This window comes from Triplophysa rosa, linkage group LG17, assembly GCF_024868665.1.
Source record: "Triplophysa rosa linkage group LG17, Trosa_1v2, whole genome shotgun sequence".
Lineage (NCBI taxonomy): Eukaryota > Metazoa > Chordata > Actinopteri > Cypriniformes > Nemacheilidae > Triplophysa > Triplophysa rosa.
Window position 1 is genome coordinate 2862092 of NC_079906.1, and position 24325 is coordinate 2886416.

General features: G+C 37.8%; 2 protein-coding genes across 5 annotated transcripts in view; both read left to right on the forward strand.

Moving 5' to 3' along the window:
• tp73 (tumor protein p73) overlaps positions 1-16537 on the forward strand; it is a 46635-nt gene extending 30098 nt beyond the window's left edge. For 2 of the 3 annotated variants that reach the window (XM_057356043.1, XM_057356044.1), the window contains 6 exons: positions 70-158; positions 260-384; positions 4173-4327; positions 5339-5471; positions 13303-13396; positions 13969-16537. In XM_057356043.1, coding sequence (XP_057212026.1) covers positions 70-158; positions 260-384; positions 4173-4327; positions 5339-5471; positions 13303-13396; positions 13969-14295 — 923 coding nt within the window. In that variant the 3' untranslated portion in view covers positions 14296-16537. Of the gene's footprint in view, positions 1-69; positions 159-259; positions 385-4172; positions 4328-5338; positions 5472-13256; positions 13397-13968 lie in introns of all 3 variants that reach the window. The other variant, XM_057356045.1, reaches the window with a different exon arrangement.
• A 973-nt stretch (positions 16538-17510) lies between these two features.
• On the forward strand, positions 17511-24043 carry rer1 (retention in endoplasmic reticulum sorting receptor 1). 2 transcript variants are annotated; one of them, XM_057356052.1, is made up of 8 exons: positions 17511-17611; positions 20374-20459; positions 20546-20650; positions 21061-21160; positions 21291-21369; positions 22007-22142; positions 22349-22477; positions 23697-24043. In XM_057356052.1, exons 2-7 carry the CDS (start codon positions 20379-20381, stop codon positions 22436-22438), a joined length of 591 nt encoding a protein of 196 aa, XP_057212035.1. In that variant the 5' UTR covers positions 17511-17611; positions 20374-20378; the 3' UTR covers positions 22439-22477; positions 23697-24043. The 2 variants fall into 2 exon arrangements, with proteins under 2 accessions (XP_057212035.1, XP_057212036.1); XM_057356053.1 differs by having other exon boundaries at positions 22349-22403.
• Positions 24044-24325: the final 282 nt, after the last annotated feature.

Sequence of the window (24325 nt, forward strand, 5' to 3'; positions counted from 1 at the left end):
CTCTTAAGCCGTTTTATGTTTATCTGTGTGAGTCTCTTGACCTTTGAGTCTTTGTTTTTGACTTTATAGATTTCAAACAGACTCCAGCCAATTTAACAGGCCCTTCTATCAACATCAAGAAAAGGCGACATGGAGAAGAGGAGATGTATTACATACCAGTGAGTATGGAATCATTTCATGTTTGTTGTTTGTGACTGGGTTTGGCTGTTACAGAGGACCTCTTGTTATGTTATTCTAATAACCTTGAATTATTGTGAAGGTCCGTGGCCGGGAAAACTTTGACATCCTTATGAAGATAAAGGACAGTTTGGAGCTTGTGGATTTTGTACCACAACAGTTAGTTGACTCCTACAGACAACAACAGCAACAGCTCCTGCAGAGACAGTGAGTGTTTATTTACACATACCTTAATACAAAAATGTATTTCTGTCGCTAATGTTAACAGGTTAGAGTATTTACAATGCTTTCCCCTGAAGAATATTGTCTGAATTTAGAAGTTCTGAATAAAGAAGTATTCATGTCAGTCCAGGTTTTCAGCGTCAGAAACACTCTTTTCTTCCTCTATGACTGAACATAAAATTAAAAAAGCAGCTTTTTCCCTACCTTAAAGACTCTTTGTAAATCTATTGTAAATTCTAAAAAATGTTTTGTAAATAATAAAAGTATCATTAGCTAACTTTGGTCGCAAGTTCCATTGTTGACGGCATAGAACATTTTGGCATTCCCCGAAACCACAGTTCCATTGAATATTCGTAAACAGCATCGCAAAATTGTGTGGTTGCAACTACAGCTCCAATGACGTGACACTAGTGGTTTGCACTGAGCTGAATTTCAAAAGGCCATTAAGATATTGGCAAATGGAATTTGCATGCCAGGCTCCGCCCTGTACATATGGTTATAAAAGCGAAAAGACCATTCATTCAGCTTTTGTTTTTCAGAACCTTCACAGCTAACCAATCTCTATGCTGGATATTTTACACATTATTTAACACAAGACATCATCCCCTGGGCATTTCAGCAGTCTTAACAGAATTTTTTTCCATCTAAAAGAGCTCTTCTCAGATTAGTATAATGCGTGCATTGTTATTTTGGATGTTTTTTCATGTCTGTGTTCTTGGATGTGGCCATTATCTCTCCCACTGACAGCAATGATACCGGTCTCGAGTACTTGGGGTACCAACATGCTGAGACAGCATTTGTGGATGGTTCATGCTGTAAGTGGATGTGCATTAGAATGTCAGTCATGGTTCTCGACTTAGTTGCACATACTCCCCAACCCAGTCTCTCTCGATTGGCTCGGTGAGCTCCGTGTGCACTATGAGGAGTGTGGTGGAAAGCGTCCCGGTGGTTCAGTTCCCACTTTCCTTCCACTGCCCTTCACGCTCATTCTCTCCGTCAGAGCTAGTGAAAGAAGCAATGGGTCTATCTCAGGATGGGCTCTCTGTAACATTCTTAGCCTGGGATGATGATAAAATGTTGATTGCTGGATCTGAAGGTGATTGACTGCTTTCTGATGGAGATGATTCCTCAGAAAAAGGTAAGGTTAGCCACCCACCACACACACCCTGCGCACCCTGAAAAAGCCCTTCATAGGATGCCATTTTGAATAGCAATTCGACATGGGGATCAGTTCCCAGCGATAGACCTGAAGGTAGCATACTTTCATGTGTCGATCTTTCCTAGACACAGGGCATACTTCCATTCAGTCCGTCCTTGTCTCCTCGTGTATTCAACAAGGTTGCAGAGGCCACTCTTGCTCCCAAGGCATCCATATTCTCAACTGTCTTGATGACTGACTTATTTTGGCCCACTCGCGAGATCATTTGTGTATGCATAAGGACTTGGTGCTTCAGCACCTAGACTAACTGGGACTTCAGATCAATTGGGAAAAGAGAAAGCTCTTCACCATGCAGAGCATCTCTTTTCTCTGTGTGGAAATGTACTCAATCTCTATGACGAGTTCAGTCGAGTCCCGAGGAGACCTTAGCTGGTCATTATACACAGATGCCGACCCGTCTTTAGCCCCTAGATGGATCAGAGGTTCCTTTGAGCTGGAGTCCCACTGGAACAGATCTTAAAGTGCGTTATAGTTATAACCGATGCCTCAAGTTTAGGCTGGGGCACAGTTTGCAACATGCACGCCGTGTCAGGAGTGTGGATGGGCCGCTGCCTGCAATGTGGCTAACTCCTCCTGTGAAGTTAACAGATGTTCGGGTCGCTGTGACCTACTCATCGGAGACCTCAGTCGTGCAGCTGATGCACTTTCACAACAGGTTACACAGTGGAGACTGCATTTGTAACTCTGCCCCCATGCAGTTTAGCTCATCTGGGAGAAGTTTGGTCAGGCACAGATGGACCTTTTTGCCTCCCCAAAACTTCCCATTGCCCGCTTTGGTTCTCCCAGATTAAGGAACTCCTCGGCATGGATGTTCTGTGTTACTAATGAGTGCCTCGAGTTTGGGCTGGGTGATTCTCACGTTATCTTGAGGTCCAAGACAGGCTATGTCCCCAAAGTTCCCAACACTCCCTTTTGGACCGTGTCATTGTTATGTATGTGCCTTATATTTGTACTTGGATTGCAAGCAGAGCTTCAGACTTTTGAGCACTACTCGTGTCGGGATAAGCGAGGCACCTCACTTTTAGCACTGGAAGGTTATGATGTCTTTGAGCGCTCTCTGCTCTAGCGACACAGTCCAAGTGCTGTAGTGTTTTGTATAAGAACCCCTAGTGTCATGTCATTGACATAACATCGAGTGAGTGACAGAAAGGGAACGCCTCGGTTAAGACTGTAACCTCTGTCCCCCTGAGGGAAAGAGATGTTGTGTCCCTCATGCCACAACACTGAACTGACTGCTGTAACTCAAAGTTACGCTTTGGTTCCTCACCACTATTTTCAAAGAGTGTGAATGTGCACACATCCTTTAGTACCTCGGGGGAACCCTAGCGTGATTGTAAGAGGAAACTTGCAAATGAATAAAACATCTGTATAGAAAACAACGAAGAACAAAAATATGATAAAAGTAGTCTTTAGATGCCATTTTCATCATTTACAGCAATAATATAGCATAATTTGATGCTAATATGCTAAGGTGCTCATTGTTGTGATGTTGTAACCATTTCTAAACAGATCTTTTTTTCTGTCTTTTTTGCAGCTTTGTTTTCATAAATTATCTTGGCCAACTGTGGAGTGAATTTTATGTTTCATGTCCCTCTGTGGCTAAAATCAAGTTGTTAATGTTGTTTGTATGTCTGTGGTGTTTATAATATGCTTTAAGACAAACCATATGCAAAGGTTTCATTTTAAAGGGGTCATATGGCATGAATACGTGTTTTTCTGTGTCTTTGGTGTGTTATAATTTGCCCATGCATGTTTAAGACACGTAAAATTGCAAAAATTTAAGTGTCGGAACAAAAGATGCATTTTATCTAAACGCGAATGCTCACCCAGACCTGCCTGAAATGCCTCATGTAACCACACCCCCACAAATCTACGTCAGTTCGTGGTATGATTTGAATAAAACCGCCCAAATGCAAGTAAGGAGATACAAACATGCACGGTATGTGGAAAATACAGCGTTTTTTAACCTTAAATCGTGTATACACATTGCATTACATCTAAATGAAACTATAATATTCGTTTTAGCCGTGTCATATGACCCCTTTAAACCATTGCGAAGTACTTTTCTCATAAAACTGCCTCAGGCATAAACGTCATAAACCTGTAACCAATCATATCAACACATTTGACTGCGTGGATCAGTAGTCCGAAAGATAGACTCAAGGCTGAAACGATCACTGCACTGCTGTTTCAACTCTGCTTCTACAATGCAAGCACACGCTGCTCCCACGTGCATTGTAAATGTTCTAACCTGCTCTAAAATTTGCGCAGCTCGCGAGTACATTGAGAAACTTTAGCAGTGGAAAAGGTGTAGAGTTACATTAAAGTCATTTTAAGGCATGACGAAATTATCACAGAAAAAAACTTTTATATATGCTATTTTGATTCTCAAGATATGTTTAAAGTAATACAATTTTCGGCCGCAGTAGGACTTTAAAATGATGCATGATTTGCTCTTATTCTTAGAGAATAATTCTTTAAGAGAACGTATATGTATTAGCGTTTTATAGAGTGTCACATTATATTGATTTTATTTGGGTCATGTGATTTACAGGGGTCAAGTTGCCTCTCCATCAACTTATGGCACACTCAATAACATGAATATGAATAAGATTCATGGGCCCATCGGCAAGCTTCCCTCAGTCAACCAGCTTGTGACACAGCAGACTCAGCAGAACGCAGGGCCCTCTGCATCCATGTCACATATGGGTAAGTTGAAGATTTTTCAACAGAGATGATTTATTTTATTAGATATAAGTTCATTAGTGATGCATCATTTTTACAGGGGTGTTTCATGTGGATATTACTGTATGGATGTTTCTATTTTAAATCCTTGCAAACAAGAAATAAGATTTTGGTTCAATGTAATAGTACTTCATTTAACAGCATATCGAAATAGTTTTTTATATGATATGTATCACAGCCATTGAATCCTCAGATGAAATGTTAATGACTTTATATAAAGCATACCCATTCAATGGTAAGTATCATTATACTTTATTCACCAGGATTATAAATGTGTTTAATTATAAATTGATTTACCATATTCAATCAATTTAATTATACATTTTGTGGATTAACTGATCTTGATCAATGTTTTGATGAAAATACAGTCAAACCAAACATTATTATGACACCAGATATAATTTTTGATATCTTTTACTAGTGGGTGCAGGACACTGTAGTTCCGTCATGTAAGTGAAGATAGCAAAATAAAGTAAACTGTGACATATTATACCCAAGAATGCTTCATAAAGTGGACTACCAGTAAATTGATAAAAATTTGGGACCAAATTATTCAGATGCTGACCTGACCATGTTTTGCTTAAGTGTTTTTTTCTTTAATTGCTAATGCGACCTTTTTACACCACAGACTGAACAAAATTAAGCATTACTTGGTAATTGATTGCCCTAAATTGGTATTATCTAATGGTACTTAAAATTAACAGCTGACAGCTATTCAACCTAATTTATACCTTTCTATCAAAGTTACCTGACATTATCAAGATGAATTTGTTCTGACACAGTTAAACTCTGAGTTCTTGTCATATTTTATTGCCCTTTTTTAAATTATAGTGGATAAACTGTGATAATGTGAGAAATGTTGACAGTGTCTGAATAAATTCTGGTTTGACTGTATTTATATAAATAAATATAATGACTCTGACATGATTTGCTGAACTTACTGTAGAATTATCTGTGCTGATTTTTCCCTTACAGGTACGAACATGCTGGGTGGACACCACATGCAGACTAATGGTGATGTGAATGGAGCCCACTCATCCCAGTCTATAGTGTCCACCTCTCACTGTACCCCTCCCCCACCTTACAATCCCGACCCCAGCCTCGTCAGGTACTTCACCCTGCAGTAGCACTTACTGTACCTGTCTATCTCTTTCACACAAACTCATACTGTATACAGACTGTATATGATATAGAGAACTTGTCTTCTGCCAACACCGAAGATTCATACAACAGTTACAATAGATTCCTACTGGAATTTTTCATTTCAGTGCAATTGAAATTAGCCAAACAATGAATGTACTGTATATGATGTCTGTTATCAAAAGTGGTTACAGGTCGTCTTGTTCTTGGTTAAATCTTTTATATTATGGGTGTCACATACCAGTATTGACAATCACCATGATATTAATAGCCATGATTATTGATATCGTGTTAATACACGTAATATTGTAAACAGTTTAGTGCCCGTATCTGGCTGATATTGCAACATAGTAGCGTTATTAATTTTGTTGGCCATGATACTTCAGTACCTCAGAGATGACGTATTTTTGTAGGCTAACCCGGAAGTAAGCAGCGCCCTGGTTCCCTCGACCGAAAGCCTATGCATTTTTCCCATAGACTTTTGGAAGATTGCGAAAAATAAGCTCTGTGATTAGCAACGGTTTATGATGTTTACACGTTTTGTCTATCAAGATAATCTTTACAAATTAACACCACATTTGTTACTTTTGAAGCCGAAATACAATCTGCAGAAGAAAAAAATCACTATGCTATAAACAGATTACAATTAAGGTCGCTCGATATCAACATCACTAAGCCTCTGACAACTCTTTCAAACTTTATTAAAAATGTTTTCCCTGGCAAGTAATTACTCTGTGAATAAATCCGCATCTAAGTTTTAAGAGACTTGTGCCCATGTTGCATTATTTGTGAGCTTTATAAGCGTGATGACGCCTAACGTCCCTGCCAATGGAAGAAGTCGCTTTTAGCAACCGTCGTTAAGACACAATAAGGCTTTACATAAAAACATAAGCGGGTTATAATTGGTGTGTTTTATGTCATAGGATAAAACGTGAAAATATTTAGAGGTTTTGTTTATGTAACATGGAGTAGAGTAACCAGGCAGAAAGCAGATCCACATGCAGTGTAACATTTAATGAAATAATAGAAGACAAAAACAAACCTAGGTAATCCAACGACTGAACAAAGCGTAAAAACAAAGACCGACACCAGACAAAGGAAACACTAGGGTTTTAATACACTGGGGTAACAAAGGAAACAAGAAACACCTGGGGAAACTAATTAAACAAAAACCACAAAGGACTACAAACATGGCATGCAACAGGAAATAACAAGAGTCCAAAATAACAGGGGAACACAGAACAGATCATGACCGAGCCCCCCCTCTAAGGGCAAATTCCAGATTCCCCAAAATAACAGTCGAAGAGGGCTAGAGTGGAGGCGGAACAGGGGGCGAGATGGGGGGCCAGGCCCATGAAGGGGAACAGGGCTAGGGCCATGGAGCAGAGGCGGAGTCCAGGGCAGAGTTGGAGGCGGAGCCGGCAGGGCTGGAAGCCTGGGCGTGGCAGGCAGGGCTGGAAGCCTGGGCGTGACAGGCAGGGCTGGAAGCCTGGGCTTGGTAGGCAGGGCTGGAAGCCATGGATCCGCAGGCAGGGCTGGACGACATGGAGGTACAGGCAGGGCTGGAGGCCTGAGTGTGGCATGAGAAGTCAGAGCGGTCATCTTGACTGAGGCACTTGGCACGGAAGAGTCCACAGTGTCCATCTTGTCAGCGGCCTTTGGAGCGGAGCAGAAGAGCAATACACAGCCCAGACACACCACAAGGCTGCAACCACAACCAGTAGAGCTGAGTCCAGGAACAGGACCACCGGGCTAGGGACCTTAGGGACACTAGCCACCTGCACAGACGCCAGAGGAGTATCCTCCAGGTTAGAGACCAGACGCATTGAATGTGCCTTGAAACCACCATCTTGTCAGCTAACTCTGAGCGGGCTCTGGACTGGCAGCCATCTTGCAACTGGGGGCCATGACGGCTGGGGACTCTGGACTGGCGACCATGACGAACGGAGTGGCCACCGTCAAGTGGGAACAGCCGGCTTACTGCTCCCCCCAAAAAATTGTTTGGGGCAGCCTGCTCATTCACCTCACCAACGGTGAAGGGAGAGCAACAAGACAGTAAAGCATAGTCCATAAATTGGGCCAGAGACCCTCGAGGACCATAACGGGAGATGATGTGGTTGAAATGATCATTAAGAACCCTATCATATACCTGGCGCAATGCGGAGCAAGGCGCAGCGCAGGTGTTTTTGCTAGTTTCAGCCTGACGCAGTTCTCATTTTCCCATCCTGCGCCAGGTGCTTTAAATAACAAATGCATTAGTGCTCAGTTGTGCGCCCATGGGTGTGCTGGTCTAAAAAAGAGGTGTTTTCAGGCGCAATGTTGGCGCGTTGCTATTTTGAGACACTGAAAAGATCAACTCAAACCTGGTCTAAAGCAATATTTATTTTTGTTATTTAAAAAGCGCGTTTGTAGAAAATGTGCCTCTGTGCAGTTCCACAACGCGCTTTCACTTTACTTATTACACAGAGGGATGGGCAGGAGCACACAAACATGCCAAATATAAAAAAATGAATGGATTACAATGTAAAAGATTATTGTGTACATCAAGATAGAAATATGGCTTTTCTTGTAGATGGTCTTCTCGCGCGCTTTAACCTCACGCACGAGCAGATGCGTTTCCTCTCTGGAGAAGTGTCCAGTCTTTGCTCTTGCAAATTCCACCGTGTAAATAGCGAATCCGCAATGGCGCGAATGCAACTGGCTCTTTAAAGGCGCAGTTCTTGAAAATCAGCGGCCACTAGCGTTGTATTATAGTTTTGCAACGAATATCTGAGTCATTTGCCCACCCCTCCCTTTCGAATTACGATGGTGGCTGCAACAGTAAAAAAAAGATGTCGTCTACTGAGACGTGATACAAGCAACAATGTTTCTTTGCAAAGGTAAGGCAATATATTAACGTAATTAATCATTTAACATGTATTTTATTGCGAAAGTTACTGTTACAATTCTATAATTAGATATATTTCTTGCGTGCTATCTAGTACACGCTGAGAGTAGTGAAGTAACTAAAGTTAGCTAATCGTAAATAGCAACGCTGTTCAAAGCGTTTGATCTGACAGCGACAGGCAGTTAGGTGTAAGTTAGTAGACGTTTGTCTCCCCCTTTGTAAAGTCAGGAACAACCGGAGTACGTACCGCAGGGACGGAAAAACATTATTATTCGGAGGTTATATGGCCATTTGTATAAAATGCTAACGTTACCGTTTCAACAAAACAGTTGTTTGGTAAACATTGAAAAAGTGGAAACATTGAAAATGTTGAATTATCTTACCAGTCTAGCAGAAAACAGGCAACTTCTGCGTCGCCTTGAAAACATTTGTCTTTCAACAGTGCCTTCCATCTGGTAATAGATACACCGATGTTTATCCTGGATTTCTGCCGCCGTTTGTCTCTAATTCGTCTGGCAGCATCACGTTTGCGCTTCTTTGACGACGGAGATTCACGCTCTGTCGGCTCTTGTGCACAATACGCATGGTCCTCCATTTTATCAAAACTTCTAAGACAGAACAATCAATTGCTTCAGCTAGACGACGACTCCTCCTTCTCTCAGTACTACGACTTACTACTTTGTGCGTGTCAATAGTGTAGGGAAACAGTGACGTTGTTTACTACGTCATTATGCGCATGCGCAGAACGGATCGTGCAGGCATCCCGGATCGTGTACCGACAGTGCGTCTTCAACTCAGTGATGACGCAAGCTGCGTCTAAAAAAACACACGAAGACCAACAACATATACGAAACGTGCTCTGTAGAGCTGTTTGTCTGTTAGAGCTTACTGTACAAAACATGGCTGCGCAATATAACAAATTCCATGTAGATAGGCCCGCTCCCTATGTAGATACAACTGGTTTATTCTAAGGTAAAAAAACATAACTTTTCATTACGTAAGGTTTTTATACACATGTAAAGACACAGTTTGTATGTTATATTGCATTTGTTAATAGATCATACAAAACATCCCGCACTGTACCTTTAAGGGAATCAGAGATAAGACTCTGATTGGTTTACTACACGTTACGCCCAAAAAACACCCATTACTCATTAAGAGAATCGGGACAACCCGTGCAGTGGCGCCACCAAGGGGGAGCCCCCCCAAAAATCACTGGCACCCCAACCAGAATGAGATTTTTAAAAAATATATACTTTTTATATTAGAATAATAGTATTAATATTTATTAATTAAAATGTACATTATCGAAGCACTATTTTAAAAAAAACTTGTATAATGTGTTATGTAGAATACGATCTCAACCCCTCCTCTCTTGTTTAACCTGCGAAACCGCGACTAATATGCGCAGGGCAGCCGCAGTACCACGCACGTGCATGAAAGGGGTAGAGGGTTGGAGACAAAACTCACAAACTAGTAAGTGAAACGTGGTTTATTGTATGATAAAACTTATTGTATCAAACTCTAATACGGGTTGGCTAACTGAGATTAAGCTAGTCGCTAAGGCATTGGAGTTGAATTTTTCTGCTGCTCATACTCACATTTTGATCGATCACTATACATGTTTGGTTAATACATTACTCCATCAGCTGATCTTTAAATTGTTGGATTTGCAGTTTTTGGCATCTATTACTATCATATTTTTTTATAGTCAAATATATGTAGAACAGTTAGCGAATTAGCATGTATCGATCAAACACTGAAAATATTATTAAATTAGAAATTAAATCGTAAGACTAGTAATAACTTTATATGATCCCAGTAGTATTAATGGCAATGCCAAAACTCTTAACCATTAGATTCAGGCATAATACATTTTTTTTAATGTGCCACCCTAAGATTTGTACTGGCCCCTTGTGCCACCCCATAAAAAAAATCCTGGGGGCGCCACTGCCTGGGTGCACCTGCACCGTGCCCTTTAGGCCACGCACTTAGATCTTTAAAATAGGGCCCTAAGACTGTCACAGAACAAATCTATGAGCACACAGTCCTGGTATTTGGAGTAACATGCAATGTCCAGGAAATTTTTACCTTGACGTAAACGGGCCAAACGGACTGCTGGATCCATTGTTGGTCTGTCTTTCTGTAACGATGAATAACCAGGCAGAAAGCAGATCCACGTGCAGTGTAACATTTAATATTATTTAATGAAATAATAGAAGACAAAAACCCAAACCAAGGTAATCCAACAAATTGTGAAAACAAAGACCGACACCAGACAAAGGAAACACTAGGGTTTAAATACACTGGGGTAACAAAGGAGACAAGAAACACCTGGGGAAACTAATTAACAAGAAAAACTACAAAGGACTACAAACATGGCACGCAACAGGAAATAACATAACCAAATAACAGGGGAACACAGAACAGATCATCACAGTTTACCACAGGTGATATTTCGGGCGATTTAGCAAAAACCAATTCAAAAAACCCATAGACTTTGGAGCGATGGAACCGGAAGTCCTAAAATGCTAACTCGCTTTCCAGGTTTTGCATACAAAAATATGTCATCTCTGGGGCTCCCTATTGTGTACTTAAAATCTGATGTTGACCTTATTCAGCCTGCCGCCAGGATGATTTCAAAAACAAGGAAAATACAATTAAATCATTTCAACAGGACAGAGAACTAAGGAAAACAAGGATTATTTTAGCATCAAGAATAGTGCATTGTCAATATAAAATCTAATTTGGATATTAGACACGTTTACCTTTCCACAGTATGATATTTCATAATATATAGTAGACCTATATGTCTCCAGTTGGTTTAGATTGCAAAGAACACAAGAGTGTTCCAGAAAACTTCTCCATGAAGTTTCTCATGAACTTTTCATGACCTGATAACCATACCTGTGAACATTTGGGTACCAGAATCTGGGAGACATGAGCGTCCCCTCCGTCTATTCACGATTGCGTTCCGGGAGGAGTCCCCATCTGTCCGTTCTTGATAAGATAGCCCTGGAGAGCGTTCGTCTGTTCACACCGCATTCTGGCAGTTTATTGAGAGAAATGACAGGTATGCTGATAATGTGCTATTAACGAGATCGCCTGTACATAGAGATTTTATTGCTATTATTTAGTTAGGATTTACTTGGCTTCTGTTGATCCCAGTCAATGCTCTTGTAAAAAATTGGCTTAGAAAAACATTTTGACACACACTTTTTTTGTAATCAATGGGAATTGTAGGTGTAAATTTAGTTGTTGTCATAAAATATCACATTGTAGCTCTAGATTAGTGATTTAAAGAAATATGAAGATGTTTACAACATCAGAAGTCAGGCTAGTGCCCAAAACAGACAATGCACTACTCTTATCTCAAAATTAGGTGATAATACCCTTAGTTCTTTATCCTGTGGAAATTAGTGAAATTATGTATTTTCTGTTTTGATGGCATTCCGGTACGAATCAATGCAGTGTAATTCAGCCTCTGCACTTCTATCTCTCCCAGCCTCGCTTTGAAATGATCAGGGTGGCAGGCTGAATAAGGTCTATTGTGACTATATCCCCCTTTAGATGCAAAACCATTCTGACTTGATTTAATCGTTCATCTTTATAAAGTCAGAGTCATGGAATTGTAATAATGCTTTGCTAAAATGCCAAAGCAAGATTTCTACGATATTCCCTATTTGGACATAAAATAAATGCATTCTAAATATTTCTCTGCTGGCAGAGAAGACCTCTGAAATGTATATTATGTACTTGATTTTATAATCTGCATTTTAAAGACTATAAGCTTTTTTCAATATTAACCTTCGAACTTTCTTTCTTTTAATGATCTTAGTTGCATATTTAAATTAAGCATAACTCAGCACATTGCATGTTGAGTGCCTTTCCACTATTTACCTGATTCACATCAGAATTTTTGTCCTATAATTCCGAAAATCCTAAAAGGATTTTATCATTCAAAATGCAAATTTTTTGGTAGCAGTGAATCATTTAAAACGAAATGTAATTTTCCATGCACATCATATTGTTTTATTAACTTCATTGTCACTCATTTGACTATTACCGGTAAAGTTCCATCTCCGTTTACTCTCAATGTATCAAAAAATTCAACATAGTCTCTTTTATGCCAAATCCAACAGAATCCAACAATAAGGATACAGCATAACATACAAAACGGAGACGCACACACCCTAAAACTAAACAGGAATGTAGTGACTTATTGTGCAAAAAAAATCATGTGACCTTTACTGTTCCGTTAAAAATCCTGTTGATGGCAGTTTTTTAAGATGTGCATCTCCATTTTGTAATCGGTGTCACATATTTACGCAATAGCAACCACAATTTGTGAGTTTTTGTTTAAAAATCACAACTTGTATGTAGTGATAAATAATTAAGCGACAGATGTTGCAGACAACACAGTCACATTTTCCTGAAGTTTTGTATGCCTCAGTTGGCGACTGTCTGATGAATGTATCTGCTACATTTTCCAAATATTTGGATTTTATTGTATGAAGCAAATCATTTTTAATGGTGAATTATTTATAATAAAAGGATCGATGCACTGAAAAAGTTGTCATGCATCATTAATGTAATTGCATGATCTTTATTGCAATGTTTTAATTTGGGAAAAAAATAATAGAAGTCATTGCATGCTAAGTGTATTTGACTGCATTGCATTTGTTTCTGGTATCTGTATTGTGATTGATGTAGCTTTGTTATTACACCATTTATTTATTTTAATATATTTTGTTAGCTAAAACCATTTTTATTAATCTTCCATCAGTACATAATAATCATTGTAAGCTGCAAATGCCATGGTGCTTTGCTTGTTATGTTCTCCATGGGTGAATATGTAATTCACAGGACGCAGCCCCTTGGTCTCAGTGGGATTCCTTTTGTCTCTGAACAGTTTCTTAACCAACCTGGGTTGCCAAAACTGTATCGACTACTTCACGTCGCAGGGAGTCCAGAGTGTTTACCACCTTCAGACTCTTACAATGGAGGTACCTTACAGTTCAGTCAAAATGTTCATACAGTGAAATGATTTTCTACAACAGTGGTGTAGAAAGTAATATAATAATTTAATCAATTCACCAATGTACTCAATCCATATATTTATTTGGCGAGTTGTCATCTAATAATTGGGATGTCATTATCACAAAAAAAACACGGTCAGATCAAACTGTCTTCTTTAGTGATAAACAAATGCCTTTGCATTATTCATTACATATACATGTAGTATACACCTGTAAATCCATCCACCCTTTCGACTTTTACCATCAAACGTCATCTCAGGATTTTTGGAACAAATAGCTACATGTGTGTGGTGGTGACACATGCACATACAAAATTCATGATGGATTATGGATGACTTTTATGTTCATGGAGACAAATTTTTCTTTTAATAGTTAGATGATTAATATGGTAGTTTTTGCAAGATCTTTCAATTAAATGGGCCACAATTTCTGAGGTTCCTCAGAACCTATAAGAATCACCTATTATCATGATATTCATCTTGTTTAACCGTTGCAAGTTGGTATGAACAAAGCAGTAAAACTCACTTTCTATATCTCAGGATCTTGGGGCCTTGAAAATCCCTGAGCAGTTCCGGGTGGCGATTTGGAGGGGCCTGCAAGACATGAAGCAGGGCCACGATTACGGCCAGCAGCTTATTCGCTCCAGCAGTAATATGGCCACTATGTCCATCGGGCCTGGTGGAGAACTGCAGCGTCAGCGAGTAATGGAGGCTGTGCACTTTAGAGTGCGTCACACTATTACCATCCCAAACCGTGGAGGGTCCACGGGGGGCGAAGAATGGGCTGACTTTGGTTTTGACATGCCAGACTGCAGGATACACAAGCACTCCATTAAAGAAGAGTTTGCAGAAAGCAACGTCCACTGAGAAGGAACGGTGATCCACAGAGATGATGTCTTTAGTTTACCCTGCATTTCATACTGTCTGAATGTGTTTTTTTTTAACTACAATGGACAGTTTATATTATTTTGTGTGTGTACTTCACATAGTAGCACTTCCATATTTGACAACAAATTATTTTACACATAATTATTATACGGTACAAGTGCTTTGTACTGCTAGTGCTTTGTAGAGGCACCATAGTCATTTACAATCCCATTTCCCAGGCATGATTTAGTGGCTCCTCATTGTGCTGCTAAAGGTTCAAATGCATTATTTTCTCTTTTCAGCTGTGGCCTTATATTACTTAACACAGACAGAAAACGATATGACTTCACTCAAGTCGTTAATATTAGGACTATGGGACATCATATTGTAGTTGTACATGTACATGGTTAAAACCAGTGTGTGATTTAACAACATTGCCTTATTTATTTTGGGCTTTTGGCTGATGATATTGAACTATGTATGTTCAAACTGGCAAGAATAAGTGCCCACAAGTGAAATCCCTGAAATCATTCTTTAATTATTTTTCTGGTTATAGGTTTATTAAAACAACAAAATAAATATGATGTGTTGCGTATGGCTAGCTCAAAAGACATTGTGTAACCTGTGGGTGGGATCATTATTATATTTACATGAATTTGGCAGACAATTTTATTCAAAAGACTGGGAAACAAACCAATGACCTTGGCATTGACACAGCTGAACTGCAGGAAAGACTATTCTCTCATTACCAAATGTCATCAGTGTCATACTATACATAATAAGTCACAGTACCATACAAGTTCATGAGTATATGTCATAAATGTAAGCAAAGTGTAAATCTCTTAATGTTTGTTTTGTTTTGTTTTGTTTAATGAGGCAAAAAATATATATATTTCAAATGATTTTATTAGATGGTGCTTTACCCTGCATTTAAAAAAATCTTTTAGGAATTTTCTTTTATGTTGTTGACTGGGAATAGGTTTTGTAGTATTACCCTTGCAGGACAAGGTTTTATTTATCATGCTATATTATAATAATGCGTATAATTTGTCGTTGTTACTCAGTAAGCAAAATGTAGTCACTATAATGTTTTATTTTTTTATTGTATTAATGATTTCTGTTTTCAGGATGCTTCATCAAATTGCAAAACTGTGCCTCACTTGAGAAAAGCCGAGGCATTAGGGTAAATCTCATGTAAAAATGTCCAAGTTAGATTTCACCAGAATTTTCTATAAATAAATGATAGTATATTTGACCATTTTCATGACAATTGTCCCCCATTCTCACTACTGTAAAGCAATAATAATAATGATTTTCTTATGCTTAAGTGTAATGTAAATTATGTCACAATGCACCACATTTTAATGATCTTAAAAAAGGCTTACTTTTATTTAAGAAAAAATATTTCTTTCTGCTTCTTTGTTTTGGTTCTGGGGTGAAATATGACAAGGACATGACAGGTTTTGTAAGATTCCATCAATAATTTGGTTTAAGGAAGACAAGTTAAATGTTTTTTTTATTCTTTGAGGGCCCAGTAATATAATTTGCTACCATTAGAAAAAACAAGTGTACAGCTGACCCACACATCTAATATAATACGAACTCATCAAAACTTATTTGTCCTGATGTTTTTTAGCTGGGAAAATTTTAAGAAAGCAGAAATGTGTTCCAGGGAGTAATAATTGTCCATTCATGAATGTGTACAAATTTCTTTCAATTTATCATTTTCTAGCATGTTACATGTAAGCAGAAAATGTCTGTATGACATAAACTAAGGGCCCATGTCTTGAACATTAATAGTTAAGTGGGTTGGGTGGGTTGAATGCAGTCAAAGGTACAACGTTCAATGATCAACATGCAAATACATAAGTATGTAACTAGTGTTAACAATACTGTTCATTGTTGTTCATGTGTTGAATATACCCTTTACAATATTGGGTGCTGTTAAAAGGGTTGCAGGTGAGGTTAATTAAGGATTTATTATTGGCAATGATGGTTAAATGCCATCATGTACATTAAGGCACTTTATGGCTTTAGGATGTTGTAAACAATGTTATATTTACAGTTAATATCAGTCAGTATTATGTCATGCTGTCATTTTGACAATTACAGATTTTAGAAATGTTTTAATAGTTAATATCTGTGGTTTCATCAAAGAGATGTAATGCTGTTTCTTTTTTTATATTGCCATGTTTAAAATATGTAATGTGATTTCTTTTTTAAATAAATGCTAAAGTGTGCAAAAAAATATGATTTTGATATGTATATTTAACATTTTTCTAAGATGTTAACAATCTTATCCTAACTATTCAAAACAAATGTTTTAATAAAGGTGAAGGAACATGTAAATATTAAGACAATTTGATTACAAATCTACACCGGTCAGATTGACAAATTAGATTGAATATAGAATAGAATAGAGTTTATTTATTCATTATCATTATATAATTATCTGTATTGCATATGGGGTGCTTTTTTAAACAATATGTATTCTGTATTAGGCCTACACATATAAAGTGCCTTGACCATCTTGATTGCAAAAGACACTGCTGTGGACTGTCGGTCAGTGATATGCTATAATACAATTCTGGATATAGAAATAAAACATTTATCTTTAATGTAATGCACATTCAATCTTTTTTTATCAACAATAATGAATGTCTTATGATGATTATATCAATATAGTAGGCTGTAGGTCTATATGGTACTCTAGTGGGTCTTTTAATTATTGTTAGATATCCTTTTTTGAATATTAAATTGGTCATCAAACAAAATTACATAATAATTTAAAGTTAAAAATAAATATTAAATATAATTTATTACCACGGTAATGTAAAATCTATGTGAAACTACAAAAAATAATATATAATGTTATTTAGTATGTCAACAAAATATGACAGCATACCAAGGATAATTATTTCATATCTTTCTAACCAAAGCATAATTACGCATGTAAACCCATTATATCCATCAAGGGGTCACTGGATTAAAAAGGCATACATATTTCTAAGTAAAGAAGTTAAAAATATCAGCTAAATTTCATATACTCAATTATATTTACGCTTGTTTCTTTGGGCTTTGGGTAATTCCCTGACTCTAAGTTAAATAAAGTGTACTGTTGTTAAAAGATAAAAATAACAATGAAATGTCATTTTACCACGGTGATGGGTTGCAAGTTGTCTGAGCTCGACTGATCAGGTCTGACTCATCAGAGATCACAGAAACACTGACGTGTACACAGAGCACCAGCAGGCGCGACGACCGCGCGAATCGGCATCGGAGTCGGAGTCGGAGAGTGACACAGCGGTAGAACCGGGTAAGAGGACTATATCTTCTGTCACTTCACATATAACATTAACCTTTCAGAGGGCTTGACGCTACGAGTGCGTTGATGTTTCGTCTGGTTTTGATGTTTGTGTAATGACATGACAATTACAAAAGTATGCTTTGTGTAATCTACAATATTATTTAGTGCTAGCAAAGTTTACCTCTTGCGGTTGGATTTCCCCGGAAGTGAGTTGTCCACTTTTCTGCCTTCCTGTTGGTCTTTGTAGTTCTTTCTCAAGGTGATCTACATAGACTTTTGTTCCGCATTGACTTAAAAAAACTACAGCCAGTTTGTTTCCGCCTAGGCTTACGTATTGCTAAAAGATGTAGGGGATTGTAGTACAGTATCCTGCCGTCGTTGTTTAATTTCAATACAAATGGGGGTTTCTTGAAACTACAGTAACTAGCATGCTTTGCGTCCTAAGGATTCGCTTAGCTACGGCTAAACCGATGCTAAATTAGCAATTTAGCTGGAATGTGTTAATCGTTAAGCTGTTAGTTACATTATCAATAAGTTTATGACAATAAATTGTGAACGTTTAAACGACAAGAGTTTCTCGAGGTGATTTTCCGGTAAGAAGAGACATATTACCAATATATACCGGAACTGAAACGTCCTCTGCCCATGTTCATTTGCATTCACTGTACTTTTCGAGTTATATCTCACATACAAGACTAGGATCTGGATAAGAAATGTCAGTTTCGTCAATATAAGGCATATAGGTAAATGTGGGGCCACCCTCAGCAACAGAAGCAGTAACGTTAGACTGTTATACAAAAGCAGTAATTGAAGTACTGGTTTGAGAATCCAGATTTTGCGAGAGGCACCACACTAGGTCTTCTGTCTTCTTAATCTAAATTATCTTTTGGGGCTGTTATTTATTCTGCCTACTGTTACCTTACACTCCAAACCTCTTAGTTGCTGACTTTTTGTCAGGTTATTGTCTCTTGGATTTCAGATTACATGTGTAGATGAGCAGGACATAATTACTGGAAACCGGTGGTTTTTAGAATAGAATAGAATAGAATAGAATGAGCTTTATTGGCCAAGTATGTTTCCACATACGAGGAATTTGTTATAGTGACAGAAGCTCCACAGTGCAACAGAAAGACAGCAACAGGACAGAACACAGATGATAAAAAAATAATAATATACATTAATATAGAAATAGGCAATGTACAAAACAGCAAAAACACAATATACAATATAGACAATTATGTATGTACAGGTCTGATATGTGCAAATTTGGTGAATAAATAATGTAACATAGAGTTGTGTGTTCCGCGTTTAATGTCAAGTGTTCATAAGATGGATTGCCTGAGGGAAGAAACTGTTCCTGTGTCTGGTCGTTCTGGTGCTCAGTGCTCTGTAGCGTCGACCAGGCGGTAACAGTTCAAAAAGGGAGTGTGCTGGGTGTGAGGGGTCCAGAGTGATTTTACCAGCCCTTTTGCTCATTCTGGATGAGTACAGTTCTTGGAGAGTGGGGATGGTTGTACCAATGATACGCTCAGCAGTCCGGACTACCCTCCGTAGTCTTCTGAGATCAGATTTGGTAGCTGAGCTGAACCAGACAGTTATAGAAATGCAGAGGATGGATTCGATGATGGCAGAGTAGAACTGTTTCTGCAACTCCTGTGGCAGGTTGAACTTCCTCAGCTGGCGAAGGAAGTACAGCCTCTGCTGGGCCTTTTTAACAATAGAGTCAATGTATGTGTCCCACTTCAGATCCTGAGAAATTGTGAAATCTGTGCCCAGGAATCTGAATGACTCCACTGCAGTCACAGTGCTGTTCATGATGGTGAGTTTGGGGAGAACAGGGGGCTTTCTCCTGAAGTCCACGATCATCTCAACAGTTTTAAGCGTGTTAAGCTCCAGGTTGTTAAGACTGCACCAGACAGCCAGCTCCTTGACCACCTGTCTGTAAGCAGACTCGTCACCGTCCTGAATGAGGCCGATCAGTGTGGTGTCGTCTGCAAACTTCAGGAGCTTGACAGAGGGGTCTTTAGATGTGCAATCATTCGTGTAAAGGGAGAAGAGCAGTGGGGAGAGAACACAGCCCTGAGGAGCTCCAGTGCTGATGGTGCAGGTGTTGGATTTGAATTTACCAAGCTTTACTAACTGCTGCCTGTCTGTCAAGAAGCTGTTGATCCACTGACAGACAGGGGTGGGGAGCTGTGCCAGTTTACTCTGAAGGGTGTCCGTGATGATGGTGTTAAAAGCGGAGCTGAAGTCCACAAACAGGATTGTCGCATAGGTCCCTGGTCTGTCCAGATGCTGAAGGATGAAGTGCAGTCCCATGTTGACAGCATCATCCACAGACCTTTTATATGGTTATTGAAAATTAAAAACTACCTCAGTATTTCAAAATGGAGTCAATAAAACATCACACAACACGTTTTATTACACAAGTAATTGACCTATAACTCACAGTTTATGTACACCACCAAAGTCAAGAAAATTGATACAATAACAAGAAATAAGTAATCATCAAGGTTATTTATTGTAAATAAACTATTTTAAATGTGTAGCTCTGCTGTGATATTCTTCAACTGGCTTGTAAACATTTTTGTAATGCATGCCATGTTTGCATGTTCTGGTTTTTACAACCGTTTTTTTTCCCCCTAAAATCAAAATGTTTCCCCTGCATTTGAAGAAGTATACAAATAGTCCAATTCTGATACAGAGTATATTTGTTTGTTTCATTGTCGCATAATAAATGGAAATCTTTTTATGTTGTTTCAAATTCACAGACAGAATGTCAGAAGGAGACAGTACTGGTGAGTCCATCCATGGGAAACCATCAGCGGTTGGAAACTTCTTTAAACGGCTTGGGCAGGTGCGGCTGTGCAAGCAAGATTCCAGCACAAATTGACTTACTTGATGACAAGGAATTACAGTGTTTTGTTCTATTATTTATTTCAGGTTTATCAGTCATGGTTGGACAAGTCAACCCCATTTTCAGCTGTCCGATGGGCATTCACTCTTATTCTAACGGCCATATATATGATCAGGGTATATATTTTACAGGTAAAAGCATGGAATTCGCTATACTGTTTGCCTATAAATTCTTTTCAAATATATATGTATATTTTTTTCTGTGTTTTATTCACATTTTGACTTGATTTTTTAAAAGTCCTGTGTGTACGGATAGTTTTGTATTTGACAAAAGTATCCACATTTACAGTAAAACATGCTTTTTTTGCACTTATTATTAGTAATACAGAATCCTCATTTTCTTCAATAGGAATGACACAAAGCATTCAGAGTACTTCTCTAATTTTTTTCTTAAGCTTTGGTTTAACTGTGATATGTCGGCTATCATTTTGAAATTGTGCCATATATGTTTGTGTTTCATTGATTGTAAAATCAAGCATTTCTGATTATGAATCATAATTGAAATTTTAGAAACATTTGTTGTGTGTTTGTGTTATTTTTAGGGGTGGTATATAGTCACATATGCTCTTGGGATATACCACCTTAACCTCTTCATCGCTTTCCTATCACCGAAAGTGGATCCGTCATTGATGGATGATCCAGGTAAGTCCAGAACTGGCTTTTGCATGTAGAGTAGTAAACTCATATTTTGCCTCATTAACTGAACTGCTTATGCACCTCCTCACTCTCTGATTATTTAGTGGTTATTGAGGGAGTATTGTTTTATATCTAGATGAAGGTCCAGCACTACCCACAAAACAGAATGAAGAGTTTCGGCCATTCATCAGGAGGTTGCCAGAATTTAAATTTTGGTGAGTTGTCACTTGATGTTTTCAAAGACCTCTGGAAAGTTTGTCAAGTGCAGATTTCTCTCATGTTATAACATATTTCCTGTTAAAAGAGTAAGTTTGGACAAGATCTTACAAAATGCTGTTGTTTTTCTAAAAAAAAAACACCACAATAGTAATTATAAGAATAAATCTGACATTCCTTAATGGTTTGTTTCTATCCCCTAACCCTAAAACTAAACTACTTGAAATAAATTCAACACAAACCACCTAAGGTATACTCTATGAAGCCAGCCACATTACACGCATTATTCTTTAAAAGAAAAGGGTAACCCATGTTGTTCCAATTCCATCTGAAGCCACATGGTAACTTTTTGTAATAAACAGGCAGGTTTTTGTAATAAACAGGCAGATTCAAGTTCTTTTTCCCTTTAAAAATCCTGTTTTAAACCTAAAATTCTAATGCCGATAGGAATTTTGAGTGAGTAATAATTGAATTTTGCATTTTGGATTTCCAGTTCCAGTATAAAGTTAACAAATTTTGTGAATTGTATGTCACAGCAAGCCCACAGAAATGCTCTTTTGACTTTGTCTGGATTAACAGTGTTGTATTGTTTCCAAGTACATATTTGCTGTGTGTTAATTTTGGTTGATGTTTTAGGCATTCAGCAACAAAAGGCATTGTCATCGCTATGATTTGCACATTCTTTGAAGCCTTTGATGTGCCGGTGTTCTGGCCCATTCTTGTAATGTATTTCATCATGCTGTTCTGCATCACCATGAAACGTCAAATCAAGGTTTGCCAATAAAATATTTTTATTTTGCGAGATTTTTTATTTTGTTTATATCTAATTTAAGTGATTTCATTGATCCAACACAGTCCTGGTGTAATATACTTGATTTTCACTCGTAGTGACTTACAGTGCTGTAATGAATATTTTGATGAGCATTTCCTGAGTTGCCCCCACTTAGTTTTGACAATGTTTTGTGTTTTCTCTTACAGCACATGGTCAAGTACAGATACCTGCCCTTCACGCATGGCAAGAGAACTTACAGAGGCAAGGAAGACACAGGGAAACCCTTTGCTAGTTAAAATTCTCCCTCCTGAAATTAAAGTTATTGATGAATAATGGTGCGTAAAAGGGGCTGAGGGTTTTTCCCCCTTTTTCATTTTTTTTTCTAGAGTATGACAAATATCCGGACCTATTGAAATAAGATTAGCATTATAATATTTTTATGCCTTCATTAATCTTTTGGGTTTTGGGACTTTGAGAACTGCTGTTAATTGCCTGTGCAATTCAGAAAGGTCTAAATATTAAGTGTGAGATTTGTCTGCTTTTTGCTCTGTTGTCCCCATTCTTCTCCAAACTCAAGGACTTGATAAACATTACGTTCTCCAACAGATTTTAAGGAATAGTACACCCGAAAATGAAAGTTCTGTCGTAATTTATTTGCACTCAAATAAAATAGCTACTACTTCACACATGGAACTTGAATGGGGTTAGATGTTACCAGGCTAAAAATTGCATAAAGCACCATAAAAGCAGTCCTTCTGTCCTTGTGTGAGCTTTACATGTGACCGACAATGAAGTGTTGTCTTCATTGCACATGAAAACTCAGAATTTAGTCATATGCATTGGTGCTTTTTGTCCTTTTTAAAGCAGGACATCCCCATCTACAGTTACTTTACGGAAACGTCAGTGTTCTGCACATTTTATGTTCCACAAAAAATTGTCATAGAATGACAGGATGCCTGAGGATAGAAAATGAGGACAGAATTTTCATTTTGAATGACCTTTTACTTTAATTAACTTCTATCTGGTATTAACAAAGCAATGAATTAGAAGTTTTCAGTTGTATGGAAATAGATGGGAAGCAGTTTAATCACTATCCCATCATCAATCATTACTTGACCTCCACGGTGACAGAATTTAATGTCGAAGAATCTGTCATGTATATGGTGTCCTTCACAGATCGACATAAACTTTAGATTTGGTGTTCTGATGTACTAATGTAATAAACTTCCGGGAGAGGGGAGACACTAGTGATTGTAGATACGTAATGAAGTTCCAACTTGCCACATGTTAATAAACTTGCCTTTTATGAACAATTGTAATTCTCTTAATGTGCTGTACATTATTAGTATTTAATTTTTGTACATAGTTCTTCACCATAATCACATCCGTTTTTGCTCTTTGTAAGTTATTATTGAATATGGAAATCTTCTAAACCCTAACCTTCATGTTTTTTAAGCAAACATGCATTCCATTATATAGTGTTATAAAAAATATTGTCTGTCTGTTCTTGTTTTAGCATTCTCAGTAAAACCTTTCTTTCTTTTTCTTTTGCAGAGGAAACATAAAATTGAGTGCTTTATCTATTACAAATGGATGGAGAGGGTTGAAGGATTTTTTGTTGTGCGGAGCTCTAAGAACTAGTGTAGATTTTAAAATTGAAAGATTTTCAGCAACTTCAGTTACCACTGGACATGAAGATCAAACCATTTTCAAAAAAAAATTTGGGAGGGGAGAATTATATATGTGTATAATTTTTTTAACAGGTTAGCATGTTTAAGGTTTTTTTTTGTTGAGTCTTTTCTTTCAGGTAATTCCATTTGTACTGTTAAATTAATCTTCATTGGAAACAGAATCATTGAATAGGTTTGTTAATTGCTGAATAAAAATGTCTGCATGTTTTAGTTTTTCTTGTGCTGCTGTTAAAAATGATTTTAATAACTAAATGTACATTTTTTTCACTCCAAATGCGATTAAAAGGCTGTGTACCTTAAAGCCTAACAACTTTATCTTTATATGATTTCAGCTACTTTATAATAATAATAATGTTGTAGACCTCTTTAACGTCTGTAAACTACACTGGTTCAACTTCCTGTTTCAGTTATATAAACATTTATAAAATACATCAAAAAGTACATAACATTTTAAAATATTAAACAAATATCTTTAATATTTAACTATATATG